The sequence below is a fragment of the Panthera tigris genome, chromosome D2 (assembly GCF_018350195.1).
Source record: "Panthera tigris isolate Pti1 chromosome D2, P.tigris_Pti1_mat1.1, whole genome shotgun sequence".
Taxonomy (NCBI): domain Eukaryota; kingdom Metazoa; phylum Chordata; class Mammalia; order Carnivora; family Felidae; genus Panthera; species Panthera tigris.
The window spans coordinates 6,890,753-6,912,034 of record NC_056670.1 but is presented as its reverse complement, the minus strand read 5'-3'; the positions used below and the strand labels follow the sequence as shown (position 1 = coordinate 6,912,034).

The window sequence follows — 21,282 nt, the reverse complement described above, 5'->3', positions numbered from 1 at the left end:
TCTGAAAAAGCCCCCAGAGAAAACTAGTAGTAGTTTTATTATAACTTTAAGAGCAAGAGCCAGGGTAAGTCATTGCCATAATCCAAAAACAAAACTAAAGAGATATTAAAAAGGCAATTAAATCAAGAAGTTGGCAAAAGGGACAAAGTAAACATTTTTTTAAAAGGAAGGAATTAACATTAAAAGAATTAAAGTTCTGTCAAATCCATTCAAGAAAATAAAAAACGGTCAGAAATAAAAAAGGAGATATAACTAAAGATTTTAAAAAAATCATACATGCACACTATTGAAACTTTATCTCAAAAAGATTTGAAAATGTAAATGAAATAAGTGGTTTTTCTAGGAAAATACAAATTACCCAAACTGACTCAGAAAAATCTGATCATACAAAATAGAGACAAAGGTCTACCTAAAACATACCAGGTATATTTGTTTTCTTTTCTTTTCTTTTTTTTTTTAAATAATTTTTGTTAAGTTTACTTATTAATCTTGAAAGAGAGAGAGAGAATCCTAAGCAGGCTCTGCACGGTCAGCGCAGAGCGGGATACAGGGCCTGAACTCACGAACTACGAGATCCTGACCTGAGGTGAAGTCCAGAGTCGGATGCTTAACCAACCGACTGGGCCACCCTGGTGCCCCCAGGTATATATGGTTTTAAATAGGAGCTCTACGAAACCTTCAAGAAGGGTTAGTTCCTAATATTTAAATTATTCCAAGGTACAGGGAAAGATGGAAAGCTTCTGAACTCATTTTAGGAAGCTACTAGAAGCCTGTACCCAAACCTGAACAAATAAAGCCCTAAGGAAAGGGTCGAGGAAAGAAAATCCGGACCACTGCACTGCAATTCCTGTGCCCTCCACTGTGTGTCCTAGTCACTGCTACGGACACAAATTCCCCCTCACGTTCTAAACCCATCGAAGGAAAAAGAATGGGCCCAGGCCAGTAGGACCACCCACAAAGGAGAGCCACTGCCATAAACCAGCCTCACTACAAACAGGCTTTAATGAATCTGAAATAAAACATCACCAAATAAAATTCAACAGCATACGGAAAGAAATGCCATATGCCAGGATGGACTACCTGATACCAAGCATGTCCTCTGGACCAAAAAACAAAATATGTAAAATAAATATTTTCAGTCATTGAGTAATCAGCACTGAACTGTGATCGCTGAGAGAAGAGAAACCAACCCAGCAAACCCTACAATTGTCCCAGGTTTGTGCCTGGAGGCACAGGGAAAGGAATGTCAGGCAGAATCCTGCTGAGCAGAGGAGGGAGAACAGAGTCTTAAGGGGCTGGAAGTAGCAGGGCGGAGTATCAGAAAGGAGGAAGCTGCCCAGAAGAGAGCTCTAGGAATCTGGGGGTCCCCTTGAGTCTGTCGCCGAATATTGTGGGCGTTACAAGCTGAATTCCAGAGCTATCACAAAAGTGGGAGATCATCAGGTTCCAAGCAGCCTAAGTAAGAGACTTTCAGGGCACACTCAGACATCCACAGCTTCAACGCAGACCCCAGAAACGTCACACTTTAACAGCAGAAGCATGTTTACAAGATTTGGTTTTGAGTTTTGTTAAGTTCAGATCTAGGGCATGAAACTCACAGAAATAAATGTCAAAAGGATCAAGCTGACCCACAAGTAACTAAACTGTAAAATAAAACAAAATTCAAAACTCTTTAAAGTTATATGACAAGGGGCGCCTGGGTGGCTCAGTCTGTTGAGCATTCGACTTCACCTCGGGTCATGATCTCGCGGTACGGTCCGTGGGTCATGGCCCTGCTTGGGGCTCTGTGCTGATAGCTCAGAGCCTGGAGCCTGCTTCGGATTCTGTGTCTCTGCCTCTCTCTGCCCCTCCCCTGTTCATGCTCTGTGTCCCAAAAATAAATAAATGTTTAAAAAAACCCTGCTAACAGATGAAACAGCCAGATGAAAACTGTGAGTAAATAAAGTATCATGAATTCCAAAGGCTTAAGAAAATAAAAAAGTCAAAAGCAAAAAAAAAAAAAAAAAAAAAAAAAAAAAGATACGAAAAGAAGCATAATCACAGAAACAAGTTAGAACAACATCAAAAATAGTTTGGCATCACTATCTAGTAAATTTCAAGTTCTCTACGCCCTGTAATCCAGCAATTCTACCACACACACAGACAGAGCTTCAGAAACGTGTGTGTGTATGCCCCAATTCACATACAGAAGAATGTTCGTAATAGCCCCAAACTGAGAACAACCCAAATGTCTACCAACAAAATAATGGATTAAAAAAAACCTGTGGTAATTCATATAGTGGAATACAATACAACAATGAAAATAAGTGAACTAAAGCTACATGCAGCATCATAGGTGAAACTTAAAAACATGTTAAATAAAAACTAGATAGACAAAAAAAGGTGGGTGATTTCATTATATAAACTGTTACTTGTAAAAAAATGACATCAGTAAATACTAAATTAGTGTAATGATGAAAATCCAAGCACACAAGTAATAATAGTGGGGAAATAATCTCAGATACAGAGGGGAAACATTTTGTTTAAAACATTGCAAGAGGGGCACCTGGGTGGCTCAGTCGGTTAAGCGTCCAACTTTAGCTCAGGTCATGGTTTGTGGGTTCAAGACCCACGTTGGGCTGTGCCTACTGCTCAGAGCCTAGAGCCTACTTCAGATTCTGTGTCTCTCCCTCTCTCTGCCCCTCTCCCGCTTGCACTGTCCTCTCTCAAAAATAAACATTAAAAAAAATTTTTTTTTAATTGCAAGAAAAGTTTGCCAACCTCTGCAAATAAATCTGAAAACCTGAATGATTTTTATAAGAAAATATTAAATACCAAAACTGACTCCAGAAGAGACAGAAAATCAAGATATGCTCATTATAGTATAAAATATATACAAAGTTGCAAAAAGCTATCCCACAGAAAAATACCTATTTCATATGTCATCTGTTTTTTTGAAAACTGCCATTAAATCAACTTTCTCCTTTATGTATCACTATCACATATATATATACACGTATATAACTATTACAGCCATGTTCTTGTTTCTTAGATGCATACCCAAGTATTTAAGGGTGAAGTGCTTTGATGTCTGCCAAGATTATATGTGGTAGACAGAATAAATGGCTGCCCAAAGATGTTTCCATCCTAATGCCTAGACTCTATGAATATGTTATCTTGCATGATGAGAAGGAATTTGCAAGTGTGATTCGGGTAAGGATGTTAAAATGAGAAAGCTACCCTGGGCTATTTAGGTTGGCCAATGTCATCGCAAACATCCTTAGGATAAATATTTAGCGAGGACAGTCAGAGCAGAAGATTAGCCACAGAAGCAGAGGTCAGAGTGATGGGGGAAAAGGTAGGTAGCCTCTAGAGACTGGAAAAGGCAAGGGACAGATCGTCCTCTTGAGCCTCCAGAAAGAACACGGTGCTGATATCCTGATTTTAGGCCTGTTAAGAATCATTTTGAACTTCTGACTTCTAAAACTGTAGGATAATAAATGTGTATTGTTTTAAAACCACTAAGTCTGCAGTAATTCATTATGGCAGCAACAGGAAACTCCCATATATAGAGAAAAGGAAATGTGGCAAAAAAAAAAAAAAAAAAAAAAAAAGGTTAACAACCAGTGAATATAGGTGAAGAATGTGAATGTTTATTGTATTATTCTCACAACTTCTGTCAGCTTCAAATTTATCAAAGTAAGTTGCAGGAAAAAAAAAAAAAACTCTTCACAAGCAATAAACAGATATAAGGATAACCCTTAAAAAAATAAATAAATAAAACAGGAAAAGCCAAGTAATACAGAATCTTAGAATTACAGGGGTGTTCCTGAGTAATCCAACAGTTGCATCCTTTAACAGATAGGGAAATCAAGGCATAGGAAGAGGAAGTGTAACTTTACCCAGATCATGACCTCCAGGGTTTCTGGAACATGTGACACTACATCTCCCAGAAGAGACGGAGGCACAAAAAGCAAGAGCAAATATTTAAGAGGAGAGGGACTCGGGAAGGGACAGGGAAGGAGGTAAGCAGGTGGAGAGAAGATGAGTCAGTGGAGGCCAGGCCGGTTAGGCTCTGAGGCACATCTGCACCACTGGCTGGGGGGGGGGGCGGGGTTTGGAGCTGCGGGAGCCTGCACTTCAACCGGAAGCCGCCAGGCCTGGGAAGAGAGCAGGGGGACGCAGCACCTCCTAACGGGAGAAGGATGGCCAGCAGAGGCATGTGGGCACCTGCCTAATAGTCCACCAGCTGTAGTAACTAGTAGCTGTAGTTGTTCTGCTAAAAGGTAAATCTCCCTTTGACAACACTCATCAATCATTTGTACGGCACTGAAAATTACTGCTTTATCGACTTTTTGCCCTAGAGCAGTCTGGGTAGGGAGAAAAAGGACGTATCTTGACACAGGTGAACGGGGACCAGAAGTTTCAGTTTATAGCTACACTGGGCATAATTAATTAATTTTATGGTCAAGAAATTTCTTTTAAAATTTCTTGTTTTTAAGTTTATCCATTTCCAGAGAGAGAGAGCAAGTGCGGAAGGGGGAGGAGGAGGGGGAGGGAGAGAGGTGGGAGGGCGGGGAGAGAGAGAATGAATGAATGAATCCCAAGCAGGCTCTGCACTGTCAGCACAGAATCTGACACGGGCTCAAACTCACGAAATGCAAGACCATGACCTGAGCCAAAACCAAGAGCCAGATGCTTAACCGACTGAGCCACCCAAGCACCCCGGTGGTCAAGAAGTTTCTAAGTGATGAGTTTTTGAACAGTTACAGGAGAGGAGCAGACAGGGAGGAAATGGAACGCACCCGTTACCCCTGGTGCTGTGTCCTAGAACAGCCACCCACCCAGGGCCCTCTCCTCTGTTTCCCACTCACCTGCTCTTTCCCGCATGAGCACACTAACACATCACATCACCCTTCATCTGGCTGCTGGTCACTTTGGTCTTTGAGTAACAGAACAAAGCATTTGTTTACCCTCAAATGTACATTAGCTCTCAGCTTAAGAGCCTGCTTCTATCTGGCAAGTAGTACCCTTCTTTTCAAAATTTGAGGTTAATAATGGATTTTTGCATGGAGTACTGAACGCTTTGTGTGTATGTAGGAGACGATGAAAGTTTCCGACGTCCACGTTCCTGAATGATCCACACAGACACCAGCACTCTACCAGCTGGTGCTATTCTCAGTGCTGTGAAAACAATGAACTCTCCTACCCACCTCTCTGGCTCCCAACATCCCAGAATTGACCAGAATTCACCAGAGGCCTGTCTGCCCTTCTCTTTCTAGAGTCTGAAAGTCCACAGAAAGGCAACATGAATGAGGAGAAAAAGAAGGAAATAGGAAGCAGACAGAAACCATAGAGGAATTACTGCCATGGAACTCAATTTGTCACAAAAACTGTTAAATAAGAAAACTTGGGATTTTAACAGCTCTGTAGTCCTTTCCAGCAGTAAAATCTGATGACAGGCAAAACAGATTTTTAACTGGGTGGACCCAGAAATCACATCACCATGGAAGGATGTTTTCCAAAGTTTTCTGAACCTGAACTATTTATAAGTGTGTGGGCCGTATCTGAACAATTCATCTCTTTATGCAAGGAACATTACAAGTAATCAAAGGCAGTTCATGTTCCCTACTCTGCTTATTTTTTGAAAAGCTGCTTCAAGTAACAACAACAACGATAAAAATCATGCAAAAAAAGCAAATAAACTACAAAAGTAATACTTACCTTTGCATCATCTATGTCAAAAACATCACACCAAGGAGATTTAACACCTTTAATTGCCAGGTCAAATGAACAGGTAAAAAAAGCTACCTGAATTAAATCTGGGGGGGGAAAAAGAAAGGTAAAATTTGTGAGTTACTGTTTTCTGTAATCTTCCAAAGGCTGAATGTCTACAGAATGTCACGTGCAGCCAGTCAGAGGACCTGGGCACGTCTAGCATGGAGAAAACACGACTCAGCTTCTTCCTGGCCATCACAGACGACTCACTGTGTACTATCCCTAACATAAGGAACTGTCAGGAAGAAACCACGAGGAGGTCCAAATTTCAGTCCAATGAAAATAAGATGCTTTCTCTCTACAAAACGCTAACTTTTTCAGGTTTTACAAGTAAGGTGTTTGTTAAGAGCATATTTGCCTAACGAACCCGACAAAAAGTTTAATCCAAGAACTTGTTAAACAGAACTTGCTTTTGTTCGTTTTAGAGGGCTGGAGGAGGGGACATAAAGTTATAAGCTTTCAGTCCTCATCTTGAAAATCAGCAATAAGTTCTGAACAGTTCTCTTCGTCACACAATTCACACTGTAACTGTTACGAAGGAGAGAGGATATAAAAAGGGAGAAAAGAACGCAGAAGGCGGTGAGGAAAGAATGGGCAAAGTGGATCAGGTCAGGAGGAAGGTGAGACAAAGGTCAAGAAGGAGAGAAACAAGCAGGGAACTCACACACTGCGGGGGGGGGGGGGGGGGGGGCTAACAGCATCCGTTTTTCAAACTTGGCTGCTCAGTCAGGCAGATTTCCGAGCAAGGTACCTGGATTTTTACGCTGCTAACTAGCCGATTACATTTAGATGCACCTGGAATTTGACAAGAAGGAAGAAGGCAACAAGTCCCCAGGCCATGAAAGGTGGCTATGCCAGTACCAGATGAGAGCAGTGCTCTCCGGTCACGGCAAAATGGGTGACACTCGGTGTCAGAGAGAGAGAAAGAAAGTCCGCTGCGAGGCTGCCTCCTACGCTTTACTTTTATTCTTTAATTTCAGAGTCTTTCCGCATTCCCAAGAAACCAGTTTTGATTTTAAAGAACTTCCCTAAAGCAGCATATAGTACAAAAAGAATATTTAATTGAGAATACACGTAGAAGTCACTTAAAACCTTTCTTATGTAAACAAAAGGGTTTATATTCCTAATACCTAACATACCATAGTGACTCCTAAGTGCCAAGGACCTTTGATGAAAGAGCCGGACTCATTCACACCCAAAGTTCCAGTTCTGAAGCTGTGAAAGTCAATCCTAATGATCTATTCTTCCACTAGAAGGGAGTCGACAGAAAAATCTCACCAAAAAACACTTACGATGATGACAGGCTATGGAACCTAACTCTGCCACTAATCATCCTGAGCAAGTGACTCTAACCTCTCAGGTCTCAATCTCCCCACCTGCAAAACAGAAATGTGAGGAAGTCTCTCAGGAGTTACAGCTCTGACCCATCTACTATGACCACGCTGATCTCTTGGTCAGTCTTGTGGAACCACAAAAATATTTCAGATGGATCAGAGATTTAAATGTTAAAAAGCCAGGTGCGCCTGGCTGGCTCAATCAGTTAAGTGTCCGACTCTTGATTTCGGGTCAGGCCACAATCTCATTGTTCGTGGGATTGAGCCCCACATCGGGCTCTACACTGACAGCGTGGAACCTGCTTGGGGTTCTGTCTCTCTCTCTCTCTCTTTCTCTCTCTGCCCCTCCCTGGCTTGTGCTCACAACACGCTCACTCTCTCTCTCTCTTTCAAAAATAAATAAAAATTAAAAAAATAAAACATTAAAAAACTAAAATAAAATAAAGGAAAACATAGGAAAATATAATAATCTTGGGTTAAGGGAGGATTCCTAGGCAAAATACAACACTGAACAGCCATAACAAAAAGACATACATGGCTACGTAAAAGATGTAAAGTGTATAATCAAAGGCACCATAAACACAGTTAAAAAGTCTGCAACAAATTAAGAGAAAATGTTAGCAACATACGATACAGAAAAGACTTATCCTTTGTAAAGCAAAATTAAAGGACATATAATTGACATATCCATAACACATAAAGGGTAGCTATGACCAATAAGAAAAACAAAAAACAATCCAAGAGAAAATGGACAAGGTAATGAAGAGGCAATTCCCAGAAGGAATGCAAACAGCCAACACACATATGAAGAGAGGCTCATCCTCACAAGTAACGAAAGACATGCAAATTAAAGCTAGATACCATTTTTCATTAATCAAATTGGCAAAAATCAAAATGACTAAAGGGGCGCCTAGGTGGCTCAGTTGGTTGTGTCTGACTCTTCGGTTTTGGCCCAGGTCATAATCTCGTGGTTCCTGATTTCGAGCCCCACGTCTGGCTTTGCGCTGACAGCGTGGAGCCTGCCTGGGATATATTCTCTCCCTCTCTCTCTGCCTCCACTCCCCTGCTCCCTCTCTCAAAATAAATAAAAAATTTAAAAAATGACTAATGGTAACCACTGTTGGATAAAATAGGAAAAGTGAGCATCTCATATATTGATATAAATTTTTCTACACTTTCGCAGAACAATTTGGAAATATACGTCAAGAGGTAAAATATGCACTGTCCTTAACCCAACAACTCCAACCTACAGTATTTATCTTACAGATAAATTCTCCAGGGCAAAACCCAGACTGTAACATCATTCAAAAGAGTGACAAACTACGAAAAACCGCAGTAGGAAAGTGATTTCCTGTAAAAAGAATTTGCACTGTATTAGCTCCAAGCTCCCTCCACCAGTAAAATCTGAAGGGTTAAATAAGTTTTTAATTATCACTGACCTAGAAATTCAATTATATAGCCTGTGAAATAACATAAAATTCAGAACAAGACAGATCTGCATAAGACAGATATTCTACTAAGTAAAAATGATTATATACAGCAACATCCCTCTGCGTTTAAAAAAAAAAAAAAGAAAGAAAAAGCATTTAAATAGCTACAATATTTTTGAGAAGTTACTCTGCCAGGCAGTGTGCTAACGCTTTATGTGAATTAAAGAATCCTTGCGATAATCCTAAAAGAAAGGTACAATTCCTATACCCATTTTACAGAGGAAAAACTATGGCCTAGAGATATTAAGGAACTTGCCAAAGACCAGAGAGTTAGTCGATAGTATAACAGGGTCAAGATTCAAATGGAAACAGTCCAACTCCAGAACCCAGGATTTCAACAACCACGCTTAGAGCCTCCAGAGAGAAGTTGCTCTCAGCTACTCCATCAGTAAAACACAACATCTGTTTCCAGTCAGAGACCATTGTTTTTACAAAATTTTTTTTTTAATGTTTATTTATTTTTGAAGGAGAGAGAGAGAGAGACAGAGCATGAGCGGGGGAAGAGCAGAGAGAGAGAGGGAGACACAGAATTCGAAGCAGGCTCCAGGCTCTCAGCTGTCAGCACAGAGCCCGATGTGGGGCTCGAACTCACAAACTGTGAGCTCGTGACCTGAGCCGAGGTCGGCTGCTTAACCAACTGAGCCACCCAGGCGCCCCTAAATATTGTTTTTTAAAAAATCTTCAGTCTTACCACCCACTAACAGAATAATGGCTAGACACTACTATAGTTATATAATGGAATTCTGTACAGAAGTTTAAAATGTAAGACTAAAATCACACACATTAAATGAAAAATAAAAAGGTGAATTAAAATTGAATTTCAGACTGCTATCATAGTTTGATACCATTCACGAAAGTTTTAAAACCTGCAAAACGATATCCCATTTATGTACAGGAACCTAAATATAATAACTGGCATGGGATGATTTAAATGCTCAGTTCGTGACAATGGTTACCACTGGGAAAAAAAGAAGAGGAATGAAATCCTGGGAGGGACCAAAGGACCTCAAATGATTTAAAGCGACTCACTGCGGCGTGTTAAAATTTGATAAAACTGAGTTGTGGGTATACTGACGCTCATTAGATTAGCCTTTATGACTATACGTTTAAATGGCTTCCCATTAAATAATTGATTTTTTTAAAGATTTTATTTGCAGGGCGCCTGGGTGGCTCAGTCGGTTAGGGATGTGACTTCAGCTCAGGTCATGATCTCACACCTTGTGAGTTCCTGCCCCGCGTTGGCTCAGAGCCTGAAGCCTGCTTTGGATTCTGAGTCTCTGTCTCTCTCTGTTCCTCCTCTGCTAGCACCCTGTCTCGGTCTCTCTCTCAAAAAAAAAAAAAAAAAAAAAAAAAAAAAAAAAAAAAAGTATATATATATATATATATATATATACACGATATATATATATACACGATATATACATATATACGATATATATATATATATGTTTTTTTTTTTTTTTAAAAACAAGATTTTATTTTCAAGCAATCTCCACATTCAACGTGGGGTCTGACCTTACCACCCTGTGATCCACAGTCACATGCCCTACTGACTGAGCCAGCCAGGTGCCCCTAAAATAAATAATTTTTAAAGCTCTATAGGTGATCTCAATGTTTAGCACCTTTGAGGAAAGAGAAAAAAATTCAATTTTAAACGCTAGTCTCGCGTCTTCGCTATTTTGATGCTTACAAAGCATTCAGGCTCCATGATTCTAATCTTTTTCTCCCCCATCTCCTACTTCTAGTCTTTTGGAAACTTATTTACATCACACAAAATCCACAATCTTCGTATGCACATTTGTCCACTTCTGTAGTGTGATTTATAAATTCTTAGAAATCAGGGGAAAATCTTACTACTTTTTCTTAAGTTCCTATAGGTAGGTGACCACGTGCCCTGGCTTTCCACCTGCGTTCCCAGCATAAGTATTAATAGTGTCTTTCAAGCGTCCCAGGTTGCATAACAAATTGCCAGTCAGCCCATCCACTGCAATATCTACTGAGAGACACAACTGTTCATTTTTTTAGCATCTCTAGGCTTAAAAGCCTCAAACAAAATACCCACAGCACTTTGCTTTTCACTTTCTAATACCCTCTTGAAACATTAACCTGGACATACTTCTCAACGGCTTCAAAAGCTGAAAAATTAATATAGTATTTCACTTGGGGAGATAATTCAAAAATACACTTTTTGTTTTATAAAGTATGCTTACAGTTAAAGCTTTATATACCTCTGCCCTCAATAAAAAAGTTCCAGGATATTGCAAGACTCTTGTATATTAATTTACATACAGTTCAAGGAAGAATATGACTCTAAAAACAGTAAGCACGGGACACACAATTTTCTTGACCTAGAACACATTATCTTCTTAGTGTAAAATCAATTGTGGGCCTTTAAAAGGAATAACTTTATGCTTCCATATTTTTTCATTTTCAGACTTCAAGAAACATTTAAATTATTTCAGAGTTCAAATGAAAGATAAGGGGCACATTACCTGCATTTAAATTGTTGACTGGCACTTGCAAAGTAGCTGCGACCTTTTTTAAAATGTTCTGCATTTCTGGTCCCGTTTTGAAGGCTTCTACATGATAAAGTGCCGTGGCATTCTTTTCCACTTCAGTTAAAAACTTCTCACAGTGATCGAAGAACCTCATTAGTTTATCATTAATTCTTGGAGGTCCACACTCCATATCTGAGAGAAAAAAAATTATTTATTCATTATATATACCATTGGCCTAAATGACGATCTCAAATTATTGAAAATTTCATTTCGAGTGTGAAAAAGAACACTAAAAACCTGCTTATTTATTGGCGTGTCTGAAATAAGTGCACACCGACCAAGCAAGGGCCAAACTGTGGAATGACCGTAATTCATGAGAGTCCGTGGTGGAGAAGACTACAGAAACAGAGGATCAAATACAAAATAAAACGTTACCGCATGCAGTACTACACAATGAAAAAAGGTAGCTGAAGTAAGTATTTTCTTAAAGAAAACAAAAATAGAGATGAAAATCATCAAACGTGCAAAAATGTGTTCTATTAAGTATCACTTCTGCCAGGCACAGAAAACTTGGGAAAGCAAATTGAAAAGTAGCAAAATTCTTAATTACAAAGTGAGAGACGAATTCAACCGATCAAATCTGTTTTTCTACCCTAAGCCAAAATCTAAATAGGGTGTTTTATTTTCTCGATTAACATGCCCAACGCTGTTACTTTCCAAAACATTCCGCTTTGGACAAAAACTACTGACAACAGCACAAAATACAGGAACCGAGTTTCAGGTCTTCCATTTCACGGTGCCTCTAATTTTGGCCTATTTTATAATGAAAGTTCCCAAAGACCTTCCATTTAGGTCTTGGGAATTACATATTTCGCTGATTTGGCAGTGAATATGTATTGTAATAGCATCTGCAATCATGCGTTAACTACCGGGTACCCTTTAAGTTTTTTCGGTCATATTCAAAACACATCCATGTCAGTCCTCGTTTCTCCAATAATTTACCATGAAAAGAACACCAAGAATACTACTTCTGTCTACAAAATGAGAAAATGAATGAAGTTATTATTTTGCTTTGGATGTGGGTGTGAAAAAATATATGGATGGATGTGTGTGTATCCATTTTCAGAAGATCCTGAAATGGATAATTTTGCCCACTTTAACTGCCAATTGGGTTACAGTTCCAAAAACATCTTGACTTGGAAGTAAGTGACCTTTGTCATCTTTCTCTGCGGACTCAAAATATGGTTTCCCAAGTGGACCTGGATATTTCATCCTTGCTATTATCTCATTACGGCTGCTCTTTAAACAGAAAACAAAACAAAAAGCTATTGTCCCGTTTCTGTAAGAATACAAAACCTAACTCAGTGGCCTCTCTCAAAAGCCTGGATGTACACAACAGGCAAACCAACGGTCCATGGATTATAATGATGTAGCCAGACAAAGAGTTCAATCTCTAAGAACTCATCTCAGGAGGTCCAGGAGCCCCTTTTTTATATACACTGTATATATTGTGCTACACTGAAGTATGTGCTGCTTTTAACATGCAGCTCTCAGATTTGTGGGGCATCTTCACTCACGTTAATCATTAAAAAGCACAATTCAACAAGTGACTAAACACAAGTCAGCCGACGGTTACCCGCACAGCAGTAACAGGACGCAGGAATGACCTCCTGGAAATGGCTGAGCTTCGCTGAAGACAATGCTCCTGGAGAAACGGCAAACCAGTCTACTCCTAATTTACTTTTCACTGGGGTTTAAAGCTAAACAATGTCTCACCTCGTCTCTGACCTTAAAAGTGGCCAAGAAAACATGAACACGTGCCCGTCTCTTTGGCACAAGCACGTTGTATTTTTCATCTTCATTCTTAAGACAAACGGAAGGTAGAATGCAGGGCATAATGGTTAGGAGCCCATGTGCCGAATCACATCTCCCGGGCCCATACCCAGCCATATGAAAGCAGGCTAATTATTTAGTGTTTCTGTGTCTCAATTTCCTCTTCTGTTACGTGGGGAGAAAATACTGCCAACCTCAGAGAGCTTTTGTAAGGATTTAGTGAAATAAATGTTAGGCATGCCTGGCACACAGCCTACACCGTAGCTGGCCTTAAGAGTATGTGATTAGTATCTGTGACTATTAAAAATTTTCTGAGGGGGGAAAAAAGGCACCGGTTCAAGGGAGAAAAAGAAGACACTGATTCCTGGCCTGACTCTAGTCCTCAAACTCACCAAGGACAATCAACAAGGCATATTCTGGGGCCCGGCTTCTTCACCTGCGGAATAGACGGTCTCTCTTATTTTGCAAAAGAGTAAGTGATGGAATAAATTAGGAGAGAACTGAGCGCGACCGTGAATCACAGCTAAGGGATGGTACTCTACAGTACATACAAGAACAAAACAGAGAAAAAAGTGATGAGGGAGCCTGGGGCGGGCTGAGGACAAAATGCAAGCTAGCACACACCCCCATTCTGCCCCGTGCAGGTGGGATCTGTGTGATAGTCCTCAGGCTCTCCTGGTGACCAAGGACAAAGGACAGGAAAGAAAACAAATCGCTAACTGACAGAGATCACAGTCATACGGGACAGGAGTCTCCATCAGTTTACAAATATCTTAGTAAATACAAGAAAAAATCTTATCGACAGCATAATCTCCAAAAACCTGTAGACTCAGTTTCCTGGAGCCCCAACATCTCCCTCCGTAGTGATGTGGGGAACAAAGGCAGAAGGAAATGGAAGGTAACATCAAATTTCTTTATAAACCTGCAGCCCATGGACAAATACTGGAGACAAATACAGAGTAGAACATTTCTCCAGAACCCCCTACTGCTAATGCCTTACTAGAAGGAAACAACCTTAGCTAGACTGGAGTCCTCTGTAGCATCCAAGTCCCTCTGGAGGCCTCCCTTTTGACTTTATCTCCCCATCTCCGGAGTCTAAAACCAGCCATTCTTCACAACCCCAGTGCAGCTCTTCCTGACCACGGGTCCTGTCCCCTGCTTTAATAAAATCACCTTTTTGCACCAAAGACGTCTTCAAGAATTTTCTTGGCCGTAGGCTCTGGATCACCCCACCATCGCCCAAAACCTCATCAAAAGCACAGCAGAAAAGAAAGTTTGAGAGTAGCTTCCTTATAGCAGGATGTGGGTCAAGAACCGGCACGTAAAAAGGAAAACAAAACAAAACAACCCAATAGTATCAGAAGCAAAGCCCGAGGAAGAAAAGTCCCAGGTTGTATTTACCAAGTGCGCGCGACTACACAACTATGGAACTAGCTGCCAGGGAGGGAGGAAAGGCGAAGGTGGGTGCTCAGAGGGGGCGCACTTCTATTAGGGAATAGTGGATCAAAGAGTGCCCCCCTCCGTCTCCTTTCTGGTCGAACGCACCAACACCTACGGCTGTGTCCCGCCGACACCTGATCAAAGGACAAATGAATGTGTGCTGGAAGCCGGAGGTCGCTAAGTCTTGAAGGGGTGCTGGGGGGGGGGGGGCGAGGTGAGCGGAGTCCGAGGAGGGGCGGAGGCTCCGGGGCACAGAGGGAGGTGAGGGGAGCCCGGAGAGGAGCCGGGGCTCCGGAGACGGGGGGAGGTGAGGTGAGCCGAGCCGATGGCTGGGGAAGACAAAGAGCGCGGAGGAACCCAGGCAGGGGGCCCCGCCCCGGGCCCGGGCTGTCACCTGCGACGTCGGGCGGCGGCAAGCCGGGGTGGTAGTGCTCCCACAGCCCCTGCAGGAAGGCGGCGCCGCTGTCCACGCAGCGGTGTTTGGAGCTGGTGACCAGCCGCAGGCGGCCGTAGTTCTCGAGGCTGAACAGGGCCGGGAAGAGGGAGGCCAGGCGCAGCGCCAGCTGTCGCATGTCCTGCCGTCCCTTCTCCACCAGCTGCCCGTCCATCCAGTCCGCGTACCACAGCGGCCAGTCGGCCAGCGCGGCGCCCAGGTCGCGGCCGCCGGCGGGGCCGGCGCGGCCGTCGCCGGACGGGCGGGCCTGCAGCAGGCCGTGCAGCTGCCGCAGTTTGCGGATCTGCTTGGCCGTGGGGTAGCGGGTGCCGTGGCGGATGAGGGCGACCAGCTGCACCGGCGTGCAGGCGTCCTCCAGCAGCTCGGGGTCCCTCCGCGGCGCCTCGGGGTCCGGCAGCAGCCCGGGGTTGGCATCCTCGTAGCGGGTCTTGGTGCCGAAGTAGGGGCTGAGCGCGGAGGCCGCGGGGTCGTCCGGCTCCAGGAGGGAGCAGCGCGAGAGCGACGAGAGCAGCGCCACAGCCAGGGCCGCGACCGGCGCCACGGAGACCTTGAGGAGGCGCGGGGGGCCACGGAGCATGGTGCGGCGCGGCCCGCGAGGGGCGACGTGCGGGCCGGGGTCGCAACTTCCGGCTCCGGCGGGCAGGGGGCGGGTCCGGACGGCGCTTCCGGCCTGCGCCCCCAGGATTCGCCGCGCGGCGCGGCGCGGGCGCGCGGGCGGGGAGCGCCGAGGGGCTCGGGGCGCCTGTGGCTCCGGTGGCGCCGGGACGGCCGCTCGCGGAGCTTCGGAGACCTGTGGCTGAGGGGCAGCCGGCGTCGGCTTGGCCTCCGGCGTGGGCGAGCTTCCGCGTAGCAGGCGCCTCCCAGGCTGACTCGAGGGCGCCCCCGCTCTTTGAATTTCTACGGCGGGAATGCGTCGGGACTGAGCCCGAGTCTCCCGAGGCTGACTCGTGCCCCCGCCCCGCCCCGTTCATCTGCGTGTCTGAAAACGTCGTGTTTGAACCACCCACGGCCGGGGCACCTGAGGCGGTTGTTCAAAAATGTAGCTCCCCGGGCCCCGCCCCGGCGTGCCTCCCGGAGCCCCAGGCTCTTCTCCGGTTGCAGTCTGAAAATAGCACACGGCGAGGCGCGAGGGGGACCCGAAAGAGGCTCTGTCCTGCAGGAAGTCTAATTCCCGAGCCTTTGGTGGTATTGGGACCTGGGCCAGAGGAGCTGACCTCAGCCAGACAGCACCCCGGGATTGTGCTCGTTGATACCAGAGGCTTACAGAGCAGAGACCCAGCGACCGTCATCTCCTGGGCGCCCTGAGTCACAGCCCAGCAGGTTGACTGCGTTACTAAGTGTGAGCTAACCTGCTATATGGAGCAAACTCTGCGCCCATGTGATTCCATACTCCAGTCAGCGGCTAGGTTTGTTCATACGTTCTTGCTCAGAATCTTTGCTCCAAGAAAAGAGGAGAAATCATAAATCGGAACCACACTTTGGTTTCTCCACTTGAACACCATTTCGTGCGCTAGTTGGGAAAAGAATAAAGATTGAAGAAGTCCTACGGTGATGCGAATTGAAGGAAATTTGGATCCTGTGTTTGTAAGGTCGCTTTTCTTTCAAAGACGCTACCACGCTGCCCCTGGTAAGCCCGCGTGCATCTTTACCTCTTTTCTCCTGGCGTATGTGGCTCTCTGGTTCAGAGAGGTGTGCCTCTGAATGTTAGCCACTGAAGAAAATGGTGGAAAATCACCAATAGATTCTAACTTGGGACGCTGCACATTTTAAGACATTCGTAGCAGGAAGTCATCTTCACATGGACAGGTGTTCTTTTTTTGTTAGGCCATTTTGTAGAACGTCTGAATATTTGTGGCCACCGATCAAGAACTTGACTCAAATTAACACTTGGTGAACCTTTTCTTTGCGGACTTCCTAACCCTTACATTAAAAGCAAAAAAGTTCATCTACTTATTTTGAGAGCAAGGGGTGGGGAGCGTGTGAGCAGGGAAGAGACAGAGAGAGAGAAAGAATCACAGGCAGGCTCCACACTGTCAGCGCAGAGCTGGGCTCAGGGCTCCATGTCACTAACGGTGAGATCATGACCTAAGCCAAAATCAAGAATCAGAGGCTTAATGGACTGAGCCATTCAGGCACCCCTAACCTTGACATTTTATAGGCTGAAATGCTTGATAATACTTCTAAGTGCATTCAGCAAGCATTTGTATCAGATGTATGTCGTTATATTTTGCTTAATATATGCGCCTAATAACGATTGCCTCCCATGACTGATCTTTAGATCTGTATGTGTATGTAACCACATACAGAACCGCTGGCACACATTCTTTTACACTAAATTTGTCCCTAGCTTGATTTTTTCCTTAAATTAAAAAAAATTTTTTAAATATTTATTTTTGAGACAGAGTGGGGGGGGGGTGGGGCGGGGGAGCAAGGAGAGAGAGGGAGATGCAGAATATGGGGCAGGCTCCAGGCTCTGAGCTGTCAGCACAGATCCTGACGTGGGGCTTGAACTCATGAACCGTGAGATCATGATCTGAGCTGAAGTCAGAGGCTTACCGGACTGAGCCACCCAGGCCCCCCCAGTTTTATTTTCCTTCTCATTCTCATTCTTCATCTGCTAGTATTATGCTGATTTATATATTTGTTAAACCTATTCCTATCATTTTGATGTTATGACAAGGTAACAAATGATGAAATTAAGCAACGCCTTCATGGTTTTTGCTAGGAAAAAGCCAGAGGTAGTATAAAGAGGACAATGAATATATGTAGAAGCTTTAGATCCAGACTCCAAGCTCGGCCCAGCATTAACTGAGTGATCTTGGGAAGTAACTCAAGTCCTCTGAGCCTTAGTTTCCTTATTTGAAAATTAGGAATTATTAGAACCTATATTGTGGGATTATTGTGGGAATCAGAGATGACATTTAAAATTCATATAAGAGGGTGCTATAAATAGTATTTTTATCATTAATAATGTTCACTGATATTATGTATTATTATTCCTGCACTAAGATGCAGAAGTCTCTAACAATTACAATGTATCACCTTACTTTTGAACATTAAAGTGAATGACTTTCAAAAGACATGCATCAAAGATCATTTCATAATTTTCTAATAATAAATATCTTCTCATCTTACTTAAAATGGGTTTCTTATTCTTAAAGCAGTGAGTAGCTTTTGAGAAGTTTTTTTTTTTTTTTGGCATTCTTTTTTTTTTTACATCCAAGTTAGTTAGCATCTAGTGCAACAATGATTTCAGGAGGAGATTCCTTAGTGCCCCTTACCCATTTAGCCCATCCCCCCTCCACACCCCCTCCAGTGACCCTCTGTTTGTTCTCCATATTTAAGAATCTCTTCTGTTTTGTCCCCCTCCCTGTTTTTATATTATTTTTGTTTCCCTTCCCTTATGTTCATCTGTTTTGTTTCTTAAAGTCCTCATATGAGTGAAGTCATATGATTTTTGTCTTTCTCTGACTAATTTCGCTTAGCATAATACCCTCTAGTTCCATCTACGTAGTTGCGAATGGCAAGATTTCGTTCTTTTTGATTGCTGAGTAATACTCCATTGTATCTATCTATCTATCTATCTATCTATCTATCTATCTATAGATAGATAGATATAGATAACATTTTCTTTATCCAGTCATCCATCGATGGACATTTGGGCTCTTTCCATACTTTGGCTATTGTTGATAGTGCTGCTATAAACATGGGGGTGCATGTGTCCCTTCAAAACAGCACACCTGTATCCCGTGGAGAAATGCCTAGTTGTGCAATTGCTGGGTCGTAGGGTAGTTCTATTTTTAGTTTTTTGAGGACTCTCCATACTGGTTTCCAGAGTGGCCGCACCAGCTTGCATTCCCACCAACAATGCAAAAGAGATCCTCTTTCTCCGCATCCTCGCCAACATCTGTTGTTGCCTGAGTTGATAATGTGAGCCATTCTGACAGGTGTGGTATCTCATTGTGGTTTGAATTTGTATTTCCCAGATGATGAACGATGTTGAGCATCTTTTCATGCATCTGTTAGCCATCTGGATGTCTTCTTTGGAGAAGTGTCTCTTCATGTCTTTTGCCCATTTCTTCACTGGATTATTTGTTTTTTGGGTGTTGAATTTGATAAGTTCTTTATAGATTTTGGATACTAACCCTTTATCTGATATGTCATTTGCAAATATCTTCTCCCATTCTGTCGGTTGCCTTTTAGTTTTGCTGATTGTTTTCTCTGTGCAGAAGCTTTTTATCTTGATGAGGTCCCAATAGTTCATTTTTTGCCTTTGTTTCCCTTGCCTCTGGAGACGTGTTGAGTAAGAAGTTGCTGCGGCCAAGATCAAAGAGGTTTTTGCCTGCTTTCTCCTCGAGGATTTTGATGGTTTCCTGTCTTACATTTAGGTCTTTCATCCACTTTGAGTTTATTTTTGTGTATGGTGTAAGAAAGTGGTCCAGGTTCATTTTTTGCCTGTCACTGTTCAGTTTTCCCAGCACCACTTGCTGAAGAGACTGTCTTTATTCCACTGAATATTTTTCTTGCTTTGTCAAAGATTAGTTGGCCATACGCTTGTGGGTCCATTTCTGGGTTCTCTATTTTGTTCCATTGATCTGAGTGTCTGTTTTTGTGCCAGTACCATACTGTCTTGATGATGACAGCTTTGTAGTATAGCTTGAAGTCTGGGATTGTGATGCCTCCTGCTTCAGTTTTCTTTTTCAAGATTGCTTTGGCTATTCGGGGTCTTTTCTGGTTCCATACAAATTTTAGGATTATTTGTTCTAGCTCTCTGAAGAATGCTGGTGTTACTTTGATAGGGATTGCATTGAATATGTAGATTGCTTTGGGTGGTATCGACATTTTAACAATATTTGTTCTTCCTATCCAGGAGCATGGAATCTTTTTCCATTTTTTTGTGTCTTCAATTTCTTTCATAAGCTTTCTATAGTTTTCAGTGTTTAGATTTTTCACCTCTTTGGTTATATTTATTCCTAGGTATTTTATGGTTTTTGGTGCATTGTAAATGGGATTGATTCCTTGATTTCTCTTTCTGTTGCTTCATTGCTGGTGTATAGGAATGCAACTGATTTCTGTGCATTGATTTTATATCAAGCAACTTTGCTGAATTCATGAATCAGTTCTAGCAGTCTTTTGGTGGAATCTTTAGGGTTTTCCATATAGAGTATCATGTCGTCTGTGAAGAGTGAAAGTTTGACCTCCTCCTGGCTGATTTGGATCCCTTTTATTTCTTTGTGTTGTCTGATTGCAGAGGCGAAGACTTCCAATACTATGTTGAATAACAGTGGCGAGAGTGGACATCCGTGTCTTGTTCCTGACCTTAGGGGGAAAGCTCTCAGTTTTTCCCCACTGAGGATGATATTAGCATTGGGTCTTTCTTATATGGCTTTTATGATCTCGAGGTATGCTCCTTCTATCCCTACTTTCTTGAGGGGTTTTATCAAGAAGGGATGTTGTATTTTGTCTACATCTACTGAGAGACTCATGTGATTCTTGTCCTTTCTTTTATTGATAATGATGAATCACACTGATTGTTTTGTGGATATTGAACCAGCCCTGCATCCCAGGTATAAATCCCACTTGGTCGTGGTGAATAATTTTCTAATATATTACTGGATCTGGTTGGCTAATATCTTATTGAGGATTCTTGCATCTGTGTTCATCAGGGAAATTGGTCTACAGTTCTCCTTTTTATTTTTATTTTTTTTTTCAACGTTTTTTATTTATTTTTGGGACAGAGAGAGACAGAGCATGAACGGGGGAGGGGCAGAGAGAGAGGGAGACACAGAATCGGAAACAGGCTCCAGGCTCCGAGCCATCAGCCCAGAGCCTGACGCGGGGCTCGAACTCACAGACCGCGAGATCGTGACCTGGCTGAAGTCGGACGCTTAACCGACTGCGCCACCCAGGCGCCCCTACAGTTCTCCTTTTTAGTGGGGTCTTTGTCTGGTTTTGGAATCAAGGTAATGCTGGCTTCATAGAAAGAGTTTGGAAGTTTTCCTTCCATTTCCATGTTTTGGAACAGCTTCAAGAGAATAGGTGTTAACCCTTCCTTAAATGTTTAGTAGAATTCCCCTGGAAATCCATCTGGCCCTGGACTCTTGTTTTTGGGGAGACTTTGATTACTAATTCTATTTCTTTACTGGTTATGGGTCTGTTCAGATTTTCTATTTCTTCTGTTTCAGTTTTGGTAGTGTATATGTATGGAGTTTGTCCATTTCTTCCAGATTGCCCATTTTATTGGCATATAATTTCTCATAATATTCTCTTATTATTGTTTAGGCAACAGGCCCTGCTCATCGTTTCATGTCTGTATGTTGGCTGCTCTTTGAGATAGTTGCCACCCGTACTCAGCTAGTACCCAGGAGTTTGCATGGTATAAAACGTGGCTGCCCCTTGGCAAAGACCGTGGATGGGTTGCCTTCTCTCCTATGGCGTTGTGAGCATGATAGCAATGTATTTGACAAATCTACCAT

General features: G+C 42.9%; 1 protein-coding gene and 1 long non-coding RNA gene across 2 annotated transcripts in view; one reads left to right on the top strand and one right to left on the bottom strand.

Annotated features, from left to right (window-relative positions):
* MINPP1 (multiple inositol-polyphosphate phosphatase 1) overlaps positions 1-15,427 on the bottom strand; it is a 46,789-nt gene extending 31,362 nt beyond the window's left edge. Inside the window, exons 1-3 of the mRNA XM_042960218.1 lie at positions 14,747-15,427; positions 11,074-11,271; positions 5,704-5,801 (exon numbers count right to left, since the gene is read on the bottom strand). Coding sequence (XP_042816152.1) covers positions 5,704-5,801; positions 11,074-11,271; positions 14,747-15,383 — 933 coding nt within the window. The 5' untranslated portion in view covers positions 15,384-15,427. The remainder of the gene's footprint in view (positions 1-5,703; positions 5,802-11,073; positions 11,272-14,746) is intronic.
* Positions 15,428-15,576: 149 nt separating this feature from the next.
* The window catches only part of LOC107179360, a 47,205-nt gene continuing 41,499 nt past the window's right edge, over positions 15,577-21,282 (top strand). The window contains exon 1 of the long non-coding RNA XR_001509961.2: positions 15,577-16,433. This is a non-coding gene — a long non-coding RNA (uncharacterized LOC107179360). The remainder of the gene's footprint in view (positions 16,434-21,282) is intronic.